Here is a 14,239-nt window from a genome sequence, read left to right as displayed (position 1 = left end):
TGCTATTTTTGAAGCAAATGTCAGTAGTGCATCTGAAATGTGAGAAAATTTAAAACCTTCCTTCTTCATCCCAACAGTGCTGTTTTGCTGACCATCTTATAGGTTGGAAGAGGTATTAAACCCCTCCTCATTGCAGGAATATAGAGCTGGGACTGGGGCAAGGTGAAACCCTTCTCCCCATCATAGTGATATTTTGCAGCATCATTGTCGTGTGTGTGTATATATATATTGTGAATATTGTGACTACATCACAGCAATATCATTCTGTCTCACACCACCTAGAGGTGGGAAAAACCTATCATTTCTATTGTTGTTTCACCATATCCCGCTTGCCTTTCTTCCTGGCCTTATTTTGCACCAGGTTGAGAGAATCTGTATTTGTGTGTTTATGTGTATGTGATTTTTTTCAGCACGGCCATCTATGTGCATTTTGCACATTTCCCTTAATATTTGCATTTTTACAAATGTAAATGTAAATTGAAATATTTGCATTTTTACAAATGTAAATGTAAAAATACATTTTTACCCAATGCATGTTATTTCCCCCCATTGAGTAAAGTATAATTGGTTATCGCTTTGGCCAATAAGCTGACTTACCTCTTCTGGCTTCTGGATCCAGGATGTCCCTGGATGTTATCATAACTAAATTGCCACTAGCCTCACTCAGCTGGCCAATTTGTAAAGTCTGAGGCTCTCCAACTTCAAAAAAGTGCCGGCTGAGCTAGGCTTTGACTCAGGATGCATCCAGGCGGTGGCATCCTGCATACATCAGTGGTGATTTAGTTATGATAAGATCCAGGGGCATCCCGGATCCAGAACTGAAGCCAGAAGAGGTAAGACAGTTTATTTGCCCAAAGGATGAGCTCCTATGTTTGGGTACTATTTTCAACAGTATGCATTTTAACCATTTTCATCTTAAACAGTGAGAACAGTTATGTGCACATTATATTTCTTTGGGCACCTCATAAGTCTCAAAAATACAAAAGTTCTCAAACGGAAGTGCATTTCTTTTCACAGTGTGAAAGTTCATTGGGACTGTCTAATGTAACAAACTTATTTCCATCTCTATTCCCAATTGCCAGTGATCTGTGGTATTGCTTGGGATGTGCATGCCCAATGTGTGCACCCAGCTGCCCACCAACACCATCAGTTGCCCAGACATGTTGCCCACCCTGGTTTGCTCTAATTCTTTTATAGACACCATGTGTCCACACAGACAGGCACACATAGCACTTGTAGTCTCCCCTCAGATGACTTTGAAAACATCTTCCCTGATTCCTTTTCCATTCTTTTCTTCTTCCTCTCCCCCTCCTATGTGATGCTTGTAAGAAATCAGCCAATTAATGTTGTCCAGATGGAGGGTCAGTCAGGGACAGCTAATGCACTGGTGTTTATTGTCTCCTTTTAAATGCCATGCAAATTGCTAAGAAACTAAGGCAGGTTGATCCTCTTCCCCGCCATTCTTTGTGTACCATTTATCTCCTTAGGGGTTAATCTCCAAGACATCTTGCTCAGTGGAAAAGATATTAATGAATGCCTCCTGAGCCAGGTTCATTCACATAATTGGGAATGGAGGATTGCCTTCATAATTCTACAAGCTTTTCATACATTTTATCCTGAACATTCAGGAACCATTACAGTAATTTCACTAGGCTGATTATATTTGGATATTCCTACTTCCCTATGTTTAGTGCTTATAATGCATTGTAATATTTAAGACTGATACATTACTGAGGGTTGACAACTTTATCTTTTTGCAGAGCTCTTCTGTTTCTGACAGCTATAACACAAGCTATAATTTGACAGCTGAACATTTTCGAACCGCAGTGCAAACAACAGATGAGGACTGGCATAGGTACTAGTAAAGGTTCAAAAATGCCACTGGTACGTTTAATGAACAGAACACCTTTGGCAGAAATTGCACTCAAGGCACAGAAGCCTTGTCAGAAAGCAAGATGGGAACCCTAAAAAAATGTCTTTTTTACTAATGTACTATTTTTTTAAAAAAAGAAAATCAAGTATCTTTTGAGGAAATGTTTTTTAAAAACTGATTCCAGTCCTTTACAGATTACATCCATGTTAGATAGCTTGAAGTTGAATATTATGCTTCCTTGGGAGTCCCACCTATTTAGACTTCATGATATTGAATGGTTTCCTCCAAACACCATGATAATGTAGTAATGCGTTCAGCTATTTTAGCTGAGCAAAGCATAAAGCAATGGCAGGATGTGACACGCCCAGCAGCATTACACAGTTGGCACATACAGAGGGTAGACCCTGAGGCACTTGGATTTCAGATAGGTTAGCCCAGTATCCCAGTCCCACCTTTTAAAGTCTTTTAGGTTTTGTGCAGTTCAGAGCACAATTAACCCATAATCTGAATTCACTCACAAGATATGTATTAGGCCATTGCCTCACTTCTGTTACAACTGTTTCTTGGTTATGCACACATGTGAAAAGAAAGAGCAATCAGGTCTGTATGCGCTTTTAGCCCAGCCATTATGATATGTTTCAGTGCTTCTGGAAAAGAGCAAAAGCTTGGAAAAGCTACCAGAGAAGAACAGAACTTAGACTGCTGGGTTAGGGATTTTGGGAGTTGTAACTCAAAAAAGTATTTTCCCCCAACCTCTGGAAAATAATTAATATTTGGTCTGTTACCTTTTAATCGTACCCTTCCTCCAAGGATTATAACATAGCAAACACTGCCCGTTTCCTCTTCACCCTCCTATTTGGCAGGGTTAAGCTGAATAATAAAAGTTGGCTGAAGATCACTAAGGCGGCAACCCTTTGTTAACTGGGACTAAGGTCTGAAAAAATACAACTTGCTTAATAAGTATAGGATTGCACGGTTATTAAATTTAGGGCCCAAGAGGGATTTGAACCTAGGTATCCTTGGTCTAACGCTAATGCTCTAGCCCTCTCTTCTTAAACCTCAGGCCTACCAAATGTGTTGGTCTCTAGCTCCAGTCATTAATAACAGCCAACACGGCAACCCAAAAGTTTTAGTTACTATGTGTCTGTGACTTTTAATAACATTAATATGCCCAAAAGCCAATGAACATACATAGAAATCAGGAGCAACAAATATCAAGGAGCATAACATTTGAACAAAGAATTTACTGCTATATTAATAAAAATACCAAGATTAAATGAAATCCTTTAAAATAAAGTTCTCAATAATATGCTCATAAATAAATGACTATATTATAATGCCACCAAATGCATTTAAACATAGCTGTTGTTTTCAGAAGCTTTACATAAGTGACAAAGTACTCTTTCCCAATCACACAACCTACATCTGAGAGGTCAGGAATGAAAGGAGAGAGGCCAGGTGATACTGAGAGAGGAGCTTTAAGGGAAATGGCCAGAGCTTGGAAAAGAATGATACCCAGGAATAATACCATTGGCCATGCTGGCTGGGGATTGTGGGACCTGTAGTATTCTAGTTCTGAAGTTGTGATAGCACTGTGGATGGGCTGGGCTGGTGAAACAGAGAGAGACAAAATGTCAAAAAGTTTTTGTTTTCTGGACTATACCACCCAGACCCCCCCCCCCCCAAGGAAAGCAGCAGAGCCCCTGGCCTTGCTGGGTGGGGGAATTCTGAAAGCTGTCGTCCAAAAAAGAAAACTGTTTCTTGCTCGTTACAGCCAAGAAGTCAAACAAATGGGTCCTAGAACAGATCAAACCAGAAATCTCTCTGGAAGCCAAGATGACAAGACTGGGGCTGTTGTACTTTGGCCACATCATGAGGAGGCACAACTCACTGGAGAAAACAGTAATGCCAGAAAAGGTGGAGGGAAGCAGAAAGAGAGGAAGGCCACATGCTACATGGACAGACTCTATTAAGGAGGCCATTGGTATGAATTTGCAGGACCTGATCAGAGCAGTGGAGTACAGGCAGTCTTGGAGATATCTCATCTACAGGGTTGCGATCGACTCGAGGGTCGATAACAAGAACAACAACAAATGCTATGCGATGGCATTTTAAAGATTCAGAGATGTAATGTGGCATAAACTCACCATTTGTTACTCTTAAAGATGCCAGAATTTGCTTTTTTGCTGTGGTAAATAGTTTGAATATCACAAAACAGTTAAAAACAAACAAATGTCTGCACAAGAGCTGGGCACCAGTCCCTTAGGACATTATAATGCAACAAGGTAAACAAATTTGCTTAGGCGAACTTGAAATTTTAGCAGAACAATGTGCAGTTCCGTCACAGCTCTTCCAAGTCCCACTCCATAGATTGCTACACATCATCTGATATCCCAGACCAGTACTTACAGCCTTAGGTTACTTCATGAATACTAATTAACTGTCCTACGCATGAGCTACAGCATTGACTATCACTTTCCATCATCATATAACCCTAATATCGATTGCTTGGCACTGTAAAGGAAATTCCATTAGTGCCAGTTACCATAATAAATCACAACCAACCAGCACTAATGCTGATTACAATTTTAGCTAATCTTCATTAGTAGTTCTTAGCATATAACCACAACCAGTAAATCATGACTATCCATTTGTTATGAAGGCTGGAATGGCCCAGGTAAATCGTACAGCATTGTACAAGTTGCAGCTGGTATATGTCACCTTTATGCCTTATCACAGAGCATCTGACTATCTGTTGTATAGCATCATATTGGCATCACTTGTACATTTTCTTGATACATCACTGGTGGGAGCCCCAGTCTGGCTAAAGCACAAGGGAAAGCATAAAAGGGTAAACATCTCCATTCTCCAGACCACATGTGTTAATTAGTAGAAAGAAATTGTTGCTTACCCTTTCTGCACTTGGTCGTCTCAGAGATCCATATGGTATTTTAAAGAGAAGTTTTCGGCTCCTGCTTGGAGTCACTGCTGCCTGCACCACCATAGTGCAGTGCACAAAACTGTCTGTATGTGTGTTTGTGTGTGAGAGAGAATGACAGAGAGCGTGTGTGTGCGAGAAAGAGACAGAGAGACAAAATGATCAGCCCAGAGAGATTTCCTCTAGAATGACTTAAGGAGTTCTCTCTTCACAAATATCAAATAGCTGAATTGATTTTTGTTTTGTTTTTTAAACTTTCAACCACGAGTCAAGGCATGGCTTGTTTGAAGTAAAGGAAAGAAAGTCTATGTGTGCGTGTGTGCATGTTCACAGCTTGTTTCAAGCAGCATATCTTTAGTTCTGGTTTATGTTTCCCTTACAGAAAGATTGCTTTGCCACAGAGGTGGAGACGTTCAGCTTCTGGGGATATTGTTCCAAAAATGTCAGCCTCACTTCTTACAGCTACAGATGGTAACCAGGTCAGTTGTCTAATCAAAGCTATATCAGATGACTTTATACATGTCACCACGTGACTGCAAGCCCCCTGCTCTGGTTTGTTGTACAGCTGATCACACACCCCTGTCCCCCCTCCAAAACAATATCTGGTGTATCACCATCTGGTGTGGAGATTAACGTTAAATCCTATGTTCAGATTTTACTTCCTTCCAGACATGAGAGAGCATAATAGCCTACAGAGCCATCAGTCTGGGAACAAAAGGAGGGTTCAGCAAGCTCAAGACAACAGAGGGGAAAGTGCTATGTCTACATTAACGAATGCATGCATTACATAAAACTGGAAAAAGGAAAAAGAAGTGTGTATTCCAAGACTTGGACAGTCTAAGTTCTACAGGCACATACAAATATTGTATCTCCCAAATAAAGATATACAGTGCTACAGAAAGGTGATGACCAGTCTGTGGAAAGCACACTCAACTGAGTTGCATGTGCAAAATGAGAGTCTGATGTGCCAAAGGGACAAATATTCCCACAATCCTTCTGTGGGGTAGGTTGCATTTTCTTTGTAAGAAATCATGTCTCCCACCCCCTGCATTTACATTTTCCTGAGCATGTGGCAATTCAGAGGGGGGGGGGTTGGAAGGGGGGGAGGCAGCGGAAGAAGGAGCAGATTTAGGCCAGTAATCTTTAAATAACCAGATAAGTCCTAGACACGAAGAGTGAGCACAAGAGTGAGACCAACTCAGTGAGTTCTTATTTCATTCATTCTAGGCTTTGATTTTAAAAATATGTTCAGTGATTTGGGATACATGAGCAGTAGAATAAAAAACTTCATAGAAATAAAATAAACATAGCTTTTTTAAAAAAATCCCTAAATTTATTTCAGTATTTTATGTATGTAATGCACAGCAAAAGTGCACAGGGGGAATGTATGGAACTCATAGGCCAAACAGAACTAGTTGAAATCCTTAAGGCAGAGACAAAGAAAATATTGAAGCTACCACATTTTAACTTTGCATCCCAAGATGGGAGATCATTTGGCAGGCAGAGAACAAGCATCCAATGAATAAAAGGGCTCCTCCAGATGAGGCAAATGTGTCAGGAGGTTTTGATATTTATTGTTGTGCTTCTTGGGGTTTTAGTGAAATTGTACTTTTGAACTATAGCACTAGAACTCTACAAAATAAAAAAAAATGAAAAAGAGAAAATAAAAATTTACCCTTCAAATGGTAGGGCCACCTCAGCAAACTACACTCTGGAAAGAAAGAAAGAAAGAAAGAAAGAAAGAAAGAAAGAAAGAAAGAAAACTTTGGAAGAGCTTAATGTAGATCAAAGAAATATTTACAAACAGCACCCATGACCAAAGGATAGAATAAATGGACATGGAGGGGACAACAATTGGCATAAACTGTCAAAAGCCTAAGAAGATATAATAAATAAATAAATAAATAAATAAAAATTTTATTTATATACCGCCCTTCCATTGATCAGGGCAGTGAACAGCATAATAAAAACAATGCATACAATATACATATTAAAAACAACTTAAAAACCCCGGTCAGCCATCCATCTTGCCGACAACATGGGGAGGAAGGCCATCTAGGACTTCACTCGGGGAATGCAGTTCGAAATAGAAGGGTTTTTAAGTCCCTTCTAAACTGAGCCAGGGAGGTGGCCGAGCGGAGCTCTGTGGGCAGCGTATTCCAAAGAGTCGGGGCAACGATGGAGTATGTCCTCCTCGTTGTAGAGGAGAGTTTGGCCACTGGAACCCTAAGTAATTGCTGCCCAGAAGTTCTGAGGGTGCGGGGCGGAATGTATGGGGAGAGGCGGTCCTTCAGGTATCCTGGGCCCAAGCCATGTAGGGCTTTATAGGTAATCACCAATACCTTGTACTGTGCCCGGAAGCGAATAGGCAGCCAGTGCAGATCTTTGAGCACAGGTGTAATATGGCTGGTCCTGGAAGTGCCAGTGACCAGCCTGGCCGCCATATTCTGCACCAGCTGTAGCTTCCGGGTATGATACAAGGGTTGCCCCATGTAGAGCGCATTGCAGAAATCCAATCTAGAGGTTACCAGAGCGTGTACCACCGTTTCAAGGTCCCTCTGGGCCAGGTATGGGCGCAACTGGCGAATAAGCCGAAGCTGATAACAGGTGTTCTTGACCGTCGCATTCACCTGAGATGTAAGGTGAAGTGACGAATCAAGAAGCACCCCCAGACTGCGCACGGAGTCCTTCACAGGAAGCGTGATCCCGTTCAGGACAGGTGGAACCACCGCCATTCCTGGACCAGGGGAACCTATCACAAGTACCTCCGTTTTCTCTGGATTCAGACTGAGTCGGTTTTCCCTCATCCAGTCCATTACTGACTCCAGGCATGCCACGAGAGGAGCGACGCCATCTTCAGTCACTGCATCAGTCGGAGACATAGAGAAGACTATTTGGGTGTCATCAGCGTACTGATAACCCCGTGCCCCATGTCTCCGGATGATCTCTCCCAGCGGTTTCATGTAAATGTTAAATAGCATGGGAGACAGAATGGCTCCTTGAGGGACCCCAGTTGTAAGGGCCCTCTTATTGGAGCACACGTCTCCCAGCTGCACCATCTGGAACCTCCCAGAGAGGTAGGACCGGAACCACTGGAGCGCAGTGCCCCCGATTCCCACCTCAGCCAGGCGTTCCAGAAGGATACCATGGTCTATGGTATTGAAAGCCGCTGAGATGTCCAAGAGCACCAACAGGGACACGCTTCCCCTGTCGATGCCCAGACGGAGATCATCGACCAAGGCGACCATGGCCGTCTCAACCCCGTAACCCGCCCGAAAGCCAGTTTGAAATGGGTCCAGATAATCCGTTTCATCCAAGACCGACTGAAGCTGGATTGCAACCGCTCTCTCGATCACCTTCCCCAGAAATGGCAGCAGCGAGACTGGCCGATAATTATTGTATACCAGGGGGTCGAGGGAGGGCTTTTTTAATAAAGGTTTTACGATGGCCAATTTTAAATCAGATGGAAATTGCCCTTCCCTCAAGGATGTATTAATAATCCGGCGTAACAGTAAAGTTACTGCCGGTCCCCCCTGCGCCGCTAACCATGAGGGACAAGGGTCGAGAGAGCAGGTTGTCTTCCGAACACTTCCGAGGATCTTGTCCACATCATCGGTACTTACCAACTCAAACTGATCCAGTTTAATAGAGTCCACGGAGGCTCTGGATGCCTCTACCCTAGGTTCTGCTCTAATGCTGGCGTTAAGACCTTCGCTTAACCGAGAGGTTTTATCCGCGAAGAAGTTGTTAAATTGGTCACAGCAGGCCTTAGAAGGTTCAAGGATCTGGTTCGGGGCGGGAGGGAGCTGAGTTAGCTCCCTGACCACCCTGAACAACTCTGCTGGACGCGACTCCGCGGACGCGACACGAGCACCATAGAACGAGTTCTTAGCTGCTCGTATCGCCTCTCCGTAGTCCTTCAAAAGGCGGTCTAGGAGAGCCTTGTCGGCTAAGCGTAGGTGTTTCCGCCAGCGGTGCTCTAGCCGTCGCAGGACCCGCTTCCTTGCCCGGAGGTCTTTTGTGGGAAGTCATGCTTCTTTAGACCAATCTGGAAGAATCCAGAATTCTGGGGTTTCTCAGATCCCACACAAACGTACAGATAATAAGCACCTTGCTTAGTTCATAGAAGTAGTTTTATAAAGTGTAAAGCTGAGATGTCCCTCTTCCATCCCAGCCAGGCACAGCTAAGGGTTTACATGTTTTCACTTTCCTGTAATGGAAGAATCTTTGGGCATGGGAGTCTAACTGTATTTAAACCTGGAGATTTCTGCTATATGATAAATGTGTATACATAGTATGTTGGTTTCCACAATGGCAGGAACAGCCGCACAAATAATTCAGATGCAATTTAGTAAAGGTAAACCATATTCTGTATGTTTGTCTTAGGTTCTTACACATACATACATAGAACCGTTACTGGAAAAATCTACACAGACATATAATTTGTCAACAATTTGTATCAGATTGTGTGCCTGTCTCTCTCTCCTCCATCAATGAACAACATCCACTGATTTCTTCCAGTCATTGATTTATATCATTTTATAGATAAATATGCAACATGAAAAACTGAGACCAGTTAAACAATGGAGATGCTTTCGTATTCCAAAAATGGCTGATTGCCAGCCTGCTGTCTAGAGCGGTCCCATCAGATAGTTTTATCTCCTAATTGCCAGCCAATCAAATTTTATCCAAGATGTGCCAGAAGAAAATGGAGAGAGGGAAAGAGAAGAGTGCACACTCTAGTGTCTTTTTGTATTTTCATTCCATGTGACCAAGCTATGCCATATGTGCTCCATACATGCACACTCCTACCGTTAGATGTTGCGAAGTTAATTATATAATATGCCTATACAGTACTTATGGCCCTACCACATCAAAGACAGCTAAGTAGCCACTGCCAGGTATGGAGGTACACCTAGGGCTTCACAAACTCTGCCAAAACCAAGTGTGGTTGTCAAGCAACTGGAATTACACCATGCATTATGAGTAGGCCACACTCAGAATGGTGAGTCACTATTTGGCAGCCCTGTTCTAGAGCCTGACCATTAGTGAAGAGATCAGCTAGGCAGCAGATTAGACTTCTATCCCTCAGATCACCCTCTGGTAAATGGGATGGCTCCTGAGAATCCAGACGTTGGCCATCCATGGCCAATCAAAATATCTAGTTTAATGTAACCCTGGAAAGATTTTTTGGTCACATCCCAACAGCAAAAAGTAATAATATAATATCCAAACACACTATTTAAAACAAAGAGGAGGAAAAAATGATCTGGCTAACATAACTGCACACATATTAAAAAGCATTAAAGGAAAAAGCAGCAGCTTGATGTGGGAAATTCCAAATATTAAAACAATCAGCCTTTGTTCATAATTAGTTCCATATGTGCACTGCAAATTGAGTCAGTATATGCGTGTGAGAGTAAAGGAGGAAGGGAGGGGAAGCAAAGCCGGAAAAGATGGAAATTGCTTCAGCATGACTGATTCACATACATTCTTTTAAAAGTCTTGGTTTAGGGTTACATTGTTGGCCTTGAAAATGAAAACAGAGATTTCTTGATTCTTTTTTTTAAAAAAAATCTCCTATGACAATTGCCTTCCTTTATAAAGCACAGCATTCAGAGACAGATGTTGCTTTCTCTGACATCAAGCATGACTATTGCATGGAAGAGCTTTTTTTTTAATGTGCATAATTAGTTGCACATATAGAGGTGGAACAATAACAGAGAATGTGATCTCAAGCAACTGATAAGCCACAAATTCTACCTAGCTTGAAAACTTAAAAAAACCAAAACAAAAGGGGAAAGGAGAGAGCCCAAACTGAACCCTTTCTCCTGTACCAAAGAAGACATAACTGAAACTGAGCAGATCAGCAGAGCAAATTGCAAGTTGCATTTGGTCAAGTCAGTTTTAGCATCTTACATCAGGATGGGATGGCAAGGGAGTATTTTTCTTTATGGGCACATATGATTTTGTCTGTGCACATATTTGTGTGTGTGTGTGCTATGTGTTAATAATACTTTATTATTAATCTTTTAACTACTATAGTTGTTAGTGGTGTTATTACTTATTATTATGTTTAAATATACAATGCATGTTTCCTTTTGTACGTAGTATGTGTGTGATCATAGGCATTCATGCTGAATGTAGTAGAAGATATTGACCTAAATTTTGCACCCGGAATTATAAATGTTAACTAATAAGCAATGCAAAATGACTAAATTATGTTCTTGAAGAGGCAATCAATTCTATCTTCCACATTCCATTTACAAGGGTTGAAATATGATTTACTTGTTGATTTGCCTGTCACTTCAGGGGGCACCCTGCTTGCAGAACAACTGAACAGTAACCCTCCTTGCTGTAAACCGAATGCAGCCTGAGGCTTAGATCAGGATTGGATTAACTGATCTTGTGCAGACATGAAACACATCATTTCTCCTGTATAAATTTTATACAGTCTATGACACCCCTTCTGTGTATGTGTGCGTGCAGATTTGTGGCTCAGAGATTTTGGACTTTATAACTGTCAAAAAAAAAAACCATTAAAAATGAAATAGAATGTTTCTCCTATCCTACTAATGAATTTCTCCAGCATTAAAAGTAAGTTAAAAACAGCATTACAGTTTGCACATAATAAGTGCCCAACTATAGGGGTCTTTTTGTGATTATTTTAATCAGTGGTGTTACTGGGGGCGTTTGGGGTATGTGGACTACACTGGGTGACACCTCTGAGGGTGGTTTATATCCGGTGGGGTGGTACACTCCATGGGACTGGCACAGCTGCTGGGAGAGTGAGAAAGTCAAAAGGAAGGGGATGGAGAGAAAAAGAGAAAAAATGTAAAACTAAGCCTAAAATATAAGTTTATGCAAATGTCAAAAACAAACTAAAATCACAACTGAAAAGAGGAGGAAAACAATCAACATCAGGAATGTCTTTGCAGTTTTAGGAAATTAGAAGTGGAGGGGGAAGACAAAATCTGTCTGAAGTACTGTGTGTGAGAGAAAGGGATTGCGAGTCAGCCCACAATTCTGAAGATTCAAAGGGAGTTCTCTCAGTTCAAAGATTTATAAGGGATCTTCTCAGGGAAAACCGGATTTAGTTGTCAGGGCTTTCCACTATCCCCTGCTTAGTACTTGTACTTTTTTTTTTTTTTGTGCTTACTGCAAAAAGCAATTTTTGTTCACATACAAGCTTCAAAATGGCAACAATTTCAGTTTCTCCTATGCTTTTATTCTCCTTCTGTCTGTAAGGAGGGAGACTGTCCCACTTCCTCTGTACTCCAAAATGCAGGCTGTCCCCTGCTGATTTAACTTGAGTGCCACATAATTTCAAGGCAGACTTTGCAGCAACTGAAGCAATTCGAAAGGGGAGGGGAATGTGAGACATCTAAAAAGCAGCTAAGAAATGTGGAAGGCTGAGAAATAAGCATGGCTGTCCTCCTGGCTGAAGCAAGACAATTGCAACGTATGGCACTGGCCCTTCTAGCTCACTATTATCTACTTTGGGAACTTTTAGCTCTCCAGATATTAGTGAAGTTCATCTCTGTCACAGTTGATGACTGGCTTGGGCTGATGTGCACATTTGATGATAATATTAACCCCTCTTTGGCTTTTCCACGTTTTATTCTGTTACATCCCAGAAATGAAATGGATTTAATTGGCAATGTTATCATTATTACCACTTAGTGTGCACAGGATAGTGAACACTGTGCAGCATTGTTTGTTAAACAAACAAAGAAACAAAATAACTTGCGTATTCATCCCTTTTAGTGTGATATGCCTAATAAGCACTAGTGCAACGCACTGCCTTCAGAAGTCACCTGTGTGTAGGGTTGCCATAGGTCAGGACCTCCAAACTGGGACAAATGTAGGACAAATGTAGAACAAAATTTTCAAATGGAGGACACATTTTGAAAAAATGGAGGACGCTCAAAAAATTGATGGTTTTTTAAAAAATTTTCATATAAATGCATGTTTCTTAGGCATGATAAAAATGGAGGACATTTGGCATTATTCCTAGACAGATGGCAGAAATGTGCTTCCCTTTCTGGCCAAAAACCAGAAGAGGAGGAAGAGTGGAAGAAGCAGAGGAGGAGGAAGCGGAGAAGAAGAAAAGGAGGAACAAGAGGAGGAGGAGGAGGGGTAAAGGAGGAGGAGGAAGAAGAGGAAGTAGAGGAAGAAAAAGGGGAGGAAGAGGGGAAGGATGAGGTGGAGAAGAAGAGGTGGAGAAGAAGAGGAGGAGGAGGAAGAAGAGGAAAAAGAGGAGGAAGAAGAGGAGGAGGAGAGGAGACAGAAGAAGAGGAGGAGGAGAAAGAAGAAGAAAGGCTCTTTCTCCTGCCTTGAAGCCTCCCTTGCAGGCGGAGGAAGCTTCAAGGCAGGGAGAAAAGGGTCTCCCCTCGGGGAGAAACCCTTCCTCCCTGCCTTGAAGCCTCCCTTGCAGGCGGAGGAAGCTTCAAGGCAGGGGGAAAAGGGTCTCCCCTCACGGAGAGACCCTTCCTCCCCGCCTTGAGGCTTCCCTGGCCGGCGGAGGAAGCTTCAAGGCAGGGGGGAAAGGGTCTCTCCTCACGGAGAGACCCTTCCTTCCCGCCTTGAGGCTTCCCTGGCCGGCGGAGGAAGCTTCAAGGCAGGGGGAAAAGGGTCTCCCCTCACGGAGAGACCCTTCCTCCCCGCCTTGAGGCTTCCCTGGCCGGCGGAGGAAGCTTCAAGGCAGGGAGAAAAGGGTCTCCCCCCACGGAGAGACCCTTCCTCCCCGCCTTCAAGCTTCCCTGGCCGGCAGAGGAAGCTTCAAGGCAGGGAGAAAAGCTTCTCCCCGAGGCGAGACCCTTCGTCCCTGCCTTGAAGCCTCCGTGGCCGGCGGGGAAAGTGGCAAGGGAGGGGAAAAGGGCCTTGCCGAGGCGAGACCCTTTCCCCTGGCCCTCCCAGGCCGCCTCCCTGGCCAGCGGAAGAGGCCAAGCAGGGAACGAGCCTTGCTGAGGCGAGGCTCTTTTCCCTGCCTGGCGTCGGTGGGGGTGGGTGGGGGGTCCCGGGGGCGGGGTCAAACTGGGGCGGGACCGTGTGGCCACGCCCCAAACCGGGAAAGTCCCACCCCCAGGCGGGATATGGCAACCCTACCTGTGTGCAATGCCAGTGCTACCTAGGCCTGATTCCCACTTAAACTGAATCACTGAAGCGATTCTGAGAGGGGGGCATGTGCTAGACCCATTTAACCCACATCTTTTTGATGCTTAAGTTTTCCACGTCTTTTTTTGATAAATCGATTCCACGCAAATGTGAACCAGATGCGGACTGGAATTGATTTAAATTTGCCCTTCGGCGGGCTGTAGTGGATCCATTTTGAATTGATTCATGGATGAATGTGAATCACGAGTGGATTATTTTAGACGGAAAAAATGTCATCAGGGCAAATGTAGTGGGAACAACGCTGCTGTCAA

General features: G+C 43.1%; 1 protein-coding gene across 4 annotated transcripts in view; it reads right to left on the bottom strand.

Annotated features, from left to right (window-relative positions):
* The window catches only part of LOC149312631 (FERM domain-containing protein 4A-like), a 508,349-nt gene that overhangs the window by 293,955 nt on the left and 200,155 nt on the right, over positions 1–14,239 (bottom strand). For 2 of the 4 annotated variants that reach the window (XM_089525039.1, XM_089525040.1), the window contains exon 1: positions 4,785–5,214. The exons of the other annotated variants lie outside the window; for them this stretch is intronic. In XM_089525039.1, coding sequence (XP_089381165.1) covers positions 4,785–4,877 — 93 coding nt within the window. In that variant the 5' untranslated portion in view covers positions 4,878–5,214. Of the gene's footprint in view, positions 1–4,784; positions 5,215–14,239 lie in introns of those variants that run through there. 4 annotated transcript variants of the gene reach the window in all.

This window comes from Sceloporus occidentalis, unplaced genomic scaffold, assembly GCF_023333645.1.
Source record: "Sceloporus occidentalis isolate IW3139 unplaced genomic scaffold, rSceOcc1.0.p SCAF_5, whole genome shotgun sequence".
Taxonomy (NCBI): domain Eukaryota; kingdom Metazoa; phylum Chordata; class Lepidosauria; order Squamata; family Phrynosomatidae; genus Sceloporus; species Sceloporus occidentalis.
The sequence above is the reverse complement of the archived record's forward strand: the minus strand, read 5'-3'. Positions and strand labels throughout refer to the sequence as shown.